This window comes from Hakea prostrata, chromosome 2 (genome assembly GCF_041222555.1).
Source record: "Hakea prostrata isolate BN-2017 chromosome 2, UWA_Hpros_2, whole genome shotgun sequence".
NCBI lineage: Eukaryota > Viridiplantae > Streptophyta > Magnoliopsida > Proteales > Proteaceae > Hakea > Hakea prostrata.
This window is the reverse complement of record NC_142601.1, coordinates 68,557,067-68,567,688: the sequence shown is the minus strand read 5'-3', so window position 1 is coordinate 68,567,688 and position 10,622 is coordinate 68,557,067. Positions and strand designations below refer to the sequence as shown.

The 10,622-nt window shown below is 39.6% G+C and overlaps 2 protein-coding genes across 2 annotated transcripts; one reads left to right on the top strand and one right to left on the bottom strand.

The window, feature by feature from the left end:
• Window positions 1-772: 772 nt before the first annotated feature.
• Window positions 773-4,613, bottom strand: LOC149026010 (choice-of-anchor C domain protein, putative (Protein of unknown function, DUF642)). Its single transcript, XM_089146230.1, has 3 exons — window positions 4,423-4,613; window positions 1,732-2,229; window positions 773-1,623 (listed from the first exon to the last, which is right to left on the bottom strand). The coding sequence occupies exons 1-3, from the start codon at window positions 4,529-4,531 to the stop codon at window positions 1,037-1,039; spliced, it is 1,194 nt and encodes a 397-aa protein (XP_089002356.1). The 5' UTR covers window positions 4,532-4,613; the 3' UTR covers window positions 773-1,036.
• A 2,334-nt stretch (window positions 4,614-6,947) lies between these two features.
• Window positions 6,948-10,175, top strand: LOC149026009 (pentatricopeptide repeat-containing protein At2g33680-like). The gene is given in 2 exon segments (XM_089146229.1): window positions 6,948-9,543; window positions 9,545-10,175. Coding segments are annotated over 2 exon segments (2,763 nt in total). The 5' UTR covers window positions 6,948-7,176; the 3' UTR covers window positions 9,941-10,175.
• Window positions 10,176-10,622: the final 447 nt, after the last annotated feature.

Sequence of the window (10,622 nt, the reverse complement as noted above, 5' to 3'; positions counted from 1 at the left end):
TCCATTTGGGAAATCTTGTTGTCGTCAATCAATGGATTTTGTTAGTTTTATTTGTTGGTGGTTTTTTTTCCCTTTTTTTTTTTTTGGGTTTTCCCTTTTTTTTTCTTTTTTAATTTGTTGTACAAGTTGAACTTATATAAGTTGTTCGGTGATATATGGGGAAGATGAGAAATAGTTATCTAATATAAAAGAGGGTGAGCTGGTTGGTTCCATTAATCTAGACATTTGAAATTTATACGGTTTAATTGTGAAAATTCATGGATTCAAGAAATCTAAAAATTCATCGTTTTACAATAATCACTCGATCAAACAATTTTTCATGATACATTCACAAATTTCATTCCACAAATTCAAGCTAACCAAACAGTTAATTTTATGAATCTATCACTCCATAAATTTGAAATCTCTTGCTAGATAATCAACCATCACATTCATGAATTTATTTACATACCCAGAATGGATAAAACTGAAGAGAAGTTTGAGCTTCTGAATTTTATGCCTGGCGTAATCCAAGGAGTTGGGATGTTCATTAAGAGCGAGGAAAGAAGCTTACAATCACTTTCGAAATCAAAGATGCGCCATGATATAATCTTTTCAGACATTAAATCTGCTATCTGGTCAAGCCTTAAAAATTGAAATATCCTTTTCAGACCTTATTAATGCAGAAGCTTTGGAAACTCAGCACCAACTATACAGAACTGCTAGTTAAAATTTCATTTTATTAGGAACATCACTTGCCCATAACAAGTACAGTTATGGGCAATCTGTAGAAAAGAATATGGACAATTGCTTCAGCAGGGGCCAAAAGATAGCTCCCACATTTAAAACTCAACCCCTTTCAATTCATATGGAAGATAGCTGCCTTAAAGTCTTGCTCCATTCATTCACGTCAACTCAGAAATACAGTTACATATAGAGAGAGTTGTTACATTCACAAAGGGAAGATCACTGAGATACTACTTGGCCATGGGAATATGGTTAACCAAAACTCGCATGCCAATTTACTAAAGCATTCATGCCAAGTTACCTGACAATCCTAAACCAATACCAAAACAAACAATAGAAACCCCAAGCTCAGAACTCCACACATGTTTCTTCGGTAAGCAGAGGATGCCAACACCCTCACATCATCCACCACTGGTCCACACAAGGAACTGTGATCATCCGACCTTGTATTGTAATAGATGCTATAGAATGCAATTCGTGTTCTCTCTGCCTTGGCTGTGAAAGTAAGATTTGTAGTTTCAAAGGTTGAATTGGAATTGGGAACGTAATGGATGTTCTGAGCTTGATCCCCTGCAAAGGCCATGATGGCTAAGGGATGTTGGCATTTATCATCAGCATGTCCCAAGTTGAAGACCAAGTTATACTGTTTCTGGGATTTTGTTTCAACCATCTGTGAAATGATACCCTCCTTCCCTGATAGCAATTCAATTGCACGTTTACCTTGGGGAACACTGTAATGATACGAATCAATGTACCTGACGGCTCTGTTTGATTCGACAATCCATCCTGGCAGTGACGATGTCTCTTCATCAAGGTTTGTGGGCAATAGAATCCCTAGAGAAGCATTCCTGAACATCCATGGACCTTCTTCAAAGTCCCCGTTAAGGACTGCATTGTCTGCGACACAAGGAACATACGCATACAATGAAAAACAGTGAGGCTCATGCTACTGCATTTCATATGGAAGAAGAAACCAATATCATCATACCATAGTACTGTGTATACCTTTTGCTTTATCAGGTGTAAAAAGCTTCTTCATGGCAATGTTGTCAATGATGGGACCACATGTGGGGTCATCTTCCATGCCTGTATTCCTGAACACTACCTCTCCAGCATCTGACTCGGCCTGGAAAGCCCATGCATATGAATCCCAGCCTTGCACATTGTAAAGGGTCTGTAGATCAATGGTCTGAGAAGCTGGAGGTACGGATATATTGAGAGATTCTAACTGAGCACATGTCCTTGCAGCACTGAATGTGATGGAGTACAATGATCCCTTCTCAACCTTGATATTCTGCCTTATTTCAGCATCATTGCCAAGCCTCACTGCATGCATACCTTGAGGTACTATAAGGATCATACCTCCTTGCTTTTGACCTGATTCTACTAATTCAACTGTTCCATTCAATTTCCATTCAGGGACAGAGACTGGACCATCTGCCAAGCCCTCATTTGAGAATCCGCTTGTTGGAACCGTTTCAAAATCACCATTTGGTAGTAAACCTATTTAAAAGATTAATCAGTAACAGTATGAAGTTAAAGCTGATCACAGGTTCTATGTCTACTGATTGTGCAGTCTCAAGATGGATTCTGTATCAGCTTCTATGTCTACTGATTATGCAGTCTCAAGACGGATTCTGTGCTTAGAGAGGATTCTAAAACCTGATTTCTTTTTCATTTTCTCCCTTCAAAATGTGTCCCATGCCCAGAATCTATTCTGAGGATGGATACCAAACATAACCTAAGACCACCAATTCTACATTATTGATTAAATCTTAGGGAAAAAGAGTTTTCATTGGAGTACAGAGTGACTGCAAAATGATACCCCCTATTGATGTTATCATGTGTGTTCCCATGCCCCCCCGAGCTTCAGTGCTGCGCAATTAATGCAGTGTCAGCCATACATAGCTCAATGCTGCGCATTAAATACGCAACAATGAAGCTGACCCCCCGCCCCACCAAACACATAGAGCCAAGTTCCTCACATTAAATACTCCCCCCCAACCCCCCCCCCCCCCCCAAAAAAAAAACCGAACACATAGAGCCAAATTCCTCACATTAAATACTTCCTCTTAACTTTTAATACATAATGTCCAGTTAGATAAGTCAAGTAGTAGCTTTATATTTCATTAACAGCAAAAGCATGGATATGAAGTGACACAATGAAATCATCACAAACAAAGCATGCATGACTTTCTTTTAAAGCAAAGATAGCAATTGCAGGATCTGTAGAGCGCAATACCCAAGATGGTCCCCTGATATTATTAGCTAATGTTGATCAGGATGCTGATGGACCGGGTTTGACTCTTAATAGTTAATAAAATTTGAACCGGTCTATCAAAATGTAAACCCAAATCCACAACATCCGACCAGTCAAAAAGACCAGACCCAAACCATCATGGTTCCAGAAGCAGATTCCTGATTACTGGTGATGGTGGGAAAACACAAACCAAATTGATTGCATTTTTGGTTTCGTTTGGACCAAGGCTGCGAAGTTGGTTCGGCCGTTGGTCCGAACGCACAAGCCCCAACACAGTTTCCACTTTAGTCCAACCTATCATATCGGTAAACAGTGGGACTTCACGCGTAAATGGTGGGCCCTCTACTCCCTTTCCCGCCACTGGACAGAATCTGACAACTGGAAATGGTACGACTCTTTTGGCTTCGTGCTCGCGCATGTATGGGATCACTCTGGGATCAGGATTGCACCGAGAACGGCGTACATTGCAGATCTCAGATGGAGAAAAAGAAAAGATCTTCACCGTCCATTCCCACCAACCGTATCGATTTTAGCATCCCACGTTCTCAAGAAGCTGCTGAGTACATCAATAATAACAAGAAAGGAAAAACTGAAGTAGATTCCAACGATCCATGGCTACCAAAGATGGATTGTGTTTATCTCGAAACCCGAAGGATTTTCTGGGTAATCGAAGAGCAGAACGTCAGAGAGAGAGCTGAATCACTTGACTAAATATCAATGGAGCAATGCAATGCAGCAGTGCAAGGGAATCAAATTCCTCACGGGACAAACGGCATCAAATTAAGAATGTTAGATCACAATAAAAATCCATGTCGGTGTCAATCAAGGTTTTATAATTTATTACAAGATCACCACAGTGACCACACAGGTCTCATTCAACATTTCTTAAAAAATAGTTAAGAAAATCTGAAACTTCTGCATTTTGCACATAAAAATTAGGTACACGAATCCCATCAAGGTCCAAACACCGCCATTAAGGGAAGAGCTTTTGCTCAGTATCTTCAAAGGTTACCGGCAAAGTGAGGGGGAAAAAAAGGAGAGAAAGGAAAGAAAGATGAGAGACTGCTTTTCAGCAAAGTAATGGGCGCAAATGTCACTAGCACCGAAAACCAGACTGAGTTTTCCCACTCATTTCCGTTTGATGAATGGAAATGCGGTTGAGTTGAACATTGAAATCAAGGAGCTATTTTCCCCTCTGAAATCGAATCTTACTTCCGCTAAAAACTAGAGATACCCGACGCATCAAATCATAGAAAAAGAGGAACAAAAAAAAACCTATTCTGCTTCCTTGATTTTAGAGTTTCATTAGGCGAATCGAGAACAGAGAAGAGTAAATGAAAGGAGAAAAACTGAGGAAGACACAGAAAAGAATTCCTGAGCTTATCCTTTAGTATAGATCAGAGAAATACACTCAGTGAAGAAAGAAGAGACCTTACCGTCATCACCAGCAGAGAGACAAACAAAGAACAGAATAAGCAGGGGAACCCATTTGCAACTTCTGGTGCTTTCTCTCATCTTCGAAGCAGAGTTACGAGTTCCTTCCATTAGCTCCTCTCACTCTCTCTCTCCGAACACTGAACCAAACAAATACTGAGTTGCAGAGTACGAATGAGAGGTGATGGGAAGAGTAAAGCAATGGGAGTGGAGTGGGGTTTTAATAATAAAAATTAAAAAAAAAAACTTCAAGTTTCTGTTTAAATTTACCTTTGAGTGACCCAGCCGTAATTTTCACTTTATTTTACTTTTACTGAAAAGTATCTTATTTTTCTTTCCCATAAGAAAATGGAATAATTTAAAATTAAAGATGTAGGCTTGTAGTGTTCACAGTTCACACGATTGACCGATATTCTTCCATGTTTTACGATTTGTCTCCGCCGTTCTTGACAGCGATGGAGGGTTTATCGATGATCTCTTGTCGTCTAGTGAATCACCGTATTCTTGCAGATCGTAACAACCGTCCATAACCTCTATAAACCTAAATCAACGGATAAGATGTGGTGGGAGATTTTGAAAATCGAATCGAATTGAATCGGGTTTGACATGGATTCCGAGGAGGAGAATGGACCAGGGTGGGCCCTTCCTTAGCTGTTTTCAGAGAGAAGGTGAAAAATGGGCCCCACACGCTTCAATTTTTCTTCCTTTACATTGGACTCCTTTTCGGCTCTTTCCGACCGTTGATTTAAATTAATTTCGTACACGAAACAGGCTTTCGGGACAAAGATCTTGGGAAGCGAGTTAGCTAGCCCTCAAATTTTCTTTTGTAAAACCCTAGACCTAAAGTAACCGAGAGAGCAAGAGTGATATTTTTCTTGGTTGTTCCTAAAGCAAAAAGCTACTTATTTTTCTATTGGATTTGAAAATTTATTGACACATTTGTCATGGTATTTATGATTTGGGTCCCAAGATTTGGTATCCCTAGAAGCAATGAGATTTTTAGTTGAGTTGATGTGTTCAAACTTCAAACTTGAAGAAGACTATTTTCTTGCCTTTTTATTATGAAAGTCTTAATTATGGGGCCACAAAACAGGAATCATTCAAAGGATTAGGAACCCTAGATGATTAAAGCCTACGTTAAGAATCTTTTAGATCAATTAAATGAATATTAGCCGCCTAAAGTTTTGAAGCAAGAATCTTTAACAATTTTGAAGTAAATCTGAATGTATCTCCCACTTCTACTTATAATCATTTTCTTCTTATGAAAGGGTATTCATGACAAATTACTTACAACGAAGCTTCTCCTAGCATCAGGATACAATGTTCCAGCTGAATGTAGAGCTTGTGGCCACCCAAAATCATCAGAAAATCACCTCTTCACTACCTACCCATTTACTCTTCATTTATGGCAATACCCTCCTCCGCCTTCACCATTGGGACCCTTCACAACCATTCGCCTCACAAGTCAAGATTCTTATATCTCAGTCCACTTCACCCTCTTCTAATCGACTCCAAAACTTTCGAAACGTTATCGTCCTTTTGGGCTCTATGATGGTACTATAATAATATCACCCACTCCCCCCAACAATCACTGCATAAAGACTCCCATCAAAGCTCGTAGCAAGCTGTCGTTGAATTCAAACCTACAATCCCAACCAAACCATTACAAGAGTCACTAACTCTTATTTGTTGGTATCCTCTTTTACTAGGCATGGTCAAACTTAATGTGGCTGGCTCCTCTTATTCATATCATCATCGCCCAGGCATTGGTGTAGTTAGAGACCATAATCATCAGGTGATCTTCACCTTTGGATAGGGAATGGAGTGCCATGATTCTCTAATTACCAAAGCTCAAGCCATTCGAAGAGGACTCTCTTTAGCACTTGACTTTCATATCTCCCGTGTCCATGTTAAGAATGACAACCAAGCTCTTGTGACTTCTATCACCAACCAATCGTCTCACCATAGTTGGAAAATCTCTCATTTAGTCCATGACATCCTCATGTTGGCTATATTTTTCTCTGAATGCTCATTTTCTCATGTGTTTCGAGAAGCAAACTTCACAGTTGACAAACTGACTATCATTGTTCCCACCCTGCCCTTTCTATCCTAAATTTTGCTTTTCGATTTCCTTAGATGTAAACTACCTCGTAGTTATCTTTTGAATCAATAAATTTATTTTTCCAACGAAAGAAAAATGGAAAACAACAGATGATAGATATGGAGAAATAAGGTGTTGCTGGAGCAATACCATCAAAGAGTTAAGAAAAATGTGTAGCAAAAGTGAAGAAGCTATGATGGATGAATGGTAAAACCAGGAATAAGAAATAATCATATTAGGTTTTGTGAGGAAGTAACTCTGACCATTGATAAACTATGAGAAAATTATTCATCAAAAAAAATAATTACGAGAAAATCAATTGGAATGAAATAACACATTTCAATGTCTTTGTACGAAGAAACGCTTTTATCCAAGTCGAAATAACTATAAAAACTAGCACAGAGTAAGAGAATTGGTGAAGAAGGATGCATGGGTTAAGCTCTTGGGAAAAGACTTATTGTACTAGGGGAGAAATTTTATTTAGTTTATAGCAATAGCTGTGAGAAGCTCTTCCCTCCCTGCTCTACAATTTGAGTAGCTTCATGAGAAACCTCTACAACCGCAATTTCACCCATTAAACAGAAATGAATGAAAGAAAAAACCTGTCTGTTCTTCACTCTGCGGTACCATTGTATTTCCTTACGTTACTTTTCTCATGATCTTCGTATACCCCTTCAGGGTATCCTCCCTGATCCTGAGTGAAATCCTTTCTGTTATACCCAACTGCAGGAGTCGTTTCATTCATCTCAACAAGAATGAATTGTGGTTTCAAAGAACGATTTACACCCTCAACTTCTCCAAATCAGATACCAATGGGCCTCAGATTTCTCTACAAGACTACGGGTCACTTTTGCGGCATCTGGGAGATTTGAAACAGATAAAACATGGACAATCACTTCACTCCAACCTCATAAAAAAGGGTTTGGATCAAGATGTATTTGTACGAAACAACATCCTCAGGTTTTATGCTGATTGCCACGATTTGATTAATGCCCGTCTTGTGTTTGATGAGATGCCGGACCCAAATTTGGTCACTTGGACGAGCATGATCTCTTCGTATATACAACATGGTTATAACGACCTTGGTTTGCAGCTATTTTCTAGTATGTTTCATTCCGGATTACGACCAAATGAGTTTGGGTTTTCCGTGGCACTCAAGGCTTGCAGAATTACAGGTAATTTGATGACGGGTAAGGTCCTTCATGGTCAAATACTGAAATGTGGATTAGAATTATGCAGCTTTTGTAGTACCTCCGTTCTAGGATTATATGCTGAAAACCCAAATTCGGATGATGCACGCAGATTCTTTGATGGAATTCCAGTATGCGAAAGATCTGAGGCCTTGTGGAATACATTGCTTGACAGTTATGTCCAGGCCGCTAACTCTGAAGAAGCTGTTGAGTTTTTTCGGAAGATGCTGCGGTTCAATATATTGCCTACATGTTTCTCTTATACAATTATGATCAAATTATGTGCTGATATTCAGAACCTCAATCTTGGAAGATCTTTACACGGCTCTATAGTTAAGGCTGGCTTTGAAACCCATGGCTTTGTAGGTGGAGCACTGGTTGATGCCTACTCAAAATTAGGAGCCTTGCATGATGCCTCGAAAGTGTTCTGCAGTCTTGAACAGAAGGACAATGTGGTGTGGAGTAGTCTGCTGTCTGGTTTCCATCAGATTGGGGATGCCAAACAAGGGCTGACCTTGTATCTTGAATATGTATCAACAGGTCAAGAACTCGATCCATTTACTTATGCAAGTGCATTCAATTTGTGTTCAGATTTAGATTCCGTAAGAGTTGGTTCTCAGATACATTGCAGTTTCATCAAGAGTGGTTTCTTGCTGGATTCTTTCATTGGGAGTGCTGTCATCAGCATGTATGTCAGTGCTGGAATGATTTCTGATGCTTATAAAGCTTTGCTTGAGGTTAGAGATAAGAATGAGATATGTTTCAATGCCATGATTGCTGGTTTAATTCTAAATTCAGAAGACATAGTAGTTCTGGAATTATTCTCTGAGATGAAGGAAATGGGACTAATGTGGTGGGGTCATTCCACAATAAGCTACATCCTCAGAGCCTGTGCAAATTTGAATATGTTGGGTGACTGTAAAGCTCTCCATTCCTACATATTGAAAACTTTAGGGAATCCTGGTTCTAATGTATGCACAGGAAATGCCCTAATCGAGATGTATTCAAAGTTTGGAAGAGTTGAGGAAGCCAAAATGGCATTGGAAGAGATGGACATACCAAATGAGTTCTCGTGGACAAATGTTATATTAAGTTATACTGAACTAGAGAGGTACAGAGAAGCATTACATTTGTTTCGTGATATGTTTCTATCTCCAACCACTGAAAAACCAAGCCAGTTTACCCTTGTTGTTGTCATTCAGGCTTGTAGAAGTCTTGCAGTGCCAGATCAAGGGAGACAACTTCATGCTTACGTCGTAAAGGCAGGATATGAGGCCAATGCTTTTGTGGGAAGTGCTCTGATTGGCATGTATGCAACATGTCCAAGTGACATTAATGATGCTTCTCGAGTATTCTCTTACATGCCCGAACAAGATCTTGTCTCTTGGAGCACAATTATTTCAGCATGGGCACAACATGGAGATGGTGAAGAGGCACTAAGGCTGTTCTCAAAATTTCCCCATGGGACCATCCCGGTTGATGAGTCCATCTTATCAAGCTGCCTCTCAGCTTGTGCAAGCTTAGCCGCATTGAAGAGTGGCAGATGGCTCCACTCCCACATTATAAAATCTGCATTTGAATCTCACATACATGTTGGTTCTTCTGTGATCTATATGTATTGCAAGTGTGGAAGCATTGAAGATGCACGTAAGTTCTTTGATGGGATGGAAAAACACAATGTGGTGTCTTGGACGGCAATGATATCTGGATATGCCCATCATGGGCTAGGTGAAGAGGCGCTTACCCTGTTTCATAGGATGACAGAAGTTGGTTTGAAACCCGATGGCATCACTTTTGTCGGTGTTCTTAGCGCATGCAGTCATGTTGGGCTTTGTCAAGGAAGGTTTGCAGTATTTTGAATCCATTGAAAATGATTATGGCTTGGATGTCACAGTAAACCACTATGCGTGTGTGGTTGATCTCCTTGGCCGTGCTGGAGAGTTGGATAAAGCAGAGGAACTAATAAACAGAGCTCCATTTCCATCAAAAACCCTACTGTGGAAGACCTTATTGGGTGCCTGTAACAAACATGGCAATGTACATGTTGGCAACCGGATAGCTGAGTTACTGGTAAGGCTAGAGCCAGATGAGCCATCAACTTATGTTTCACTTTCAAATATTTATGCATCATCCTTTATGTGGGATCATTTTGTTAAGGTTAGAAACAGAATAAAAAAAGACAACATTCAGAAGCACCCTGGATGTAGTTGGGTTGAAATTGCATCTTGAATATTTTGTTTTGTGTTATTTTCTCTCGGTTTATCCTGACTCTTAAGAGTGCCTTGAAGGTTTGAATATGTTTACTATACGTTTCTCGTGCCTCTCAAGATTTGAGTGAGGCATAAATTGAAAAGGGCATACTTACCACTGTCTCCAACCAACTTGCCCACTTCAAAGGTTTGACTGACAAGTGTAAACCTCACCCCATGGGGTTCCCAGTCCCAGTTGCTCTATAAAATTGAGAAGTACGAATAATTCACTGAAGAATATGATAAAGGCGAAAATGGTGGATGGAAAGATTATCATGAACAATCGTCTCCAGGTAAACACTGTAGAATACATCCATTTGGATCCTACAGAATTAACAAACCATTTTCTTCTTTCTGGAATAAACACTACAGAATACATCCATTTGGATCCTACGGTCGAAATTTGATGACTATAAAATTATCTGTATCACAAACCATTTTCTTCTTTCTTCCAGAAACTCAAGGATTAAGAAGGCTGTTTCATAGACCCACCCACACATCAATCCAGGGATGATCTTCAAAGAATGGCTAGACAGGACATCAAAGAGTTGGTTCTCAAGTTGAATATCTAGAATATTATCCACATGGAGATTCATCCATTCAAGAAGGGGGAAAAGAATCCTGGAATCTACGGAGAATGGAGAAATAGATACAGATCATGA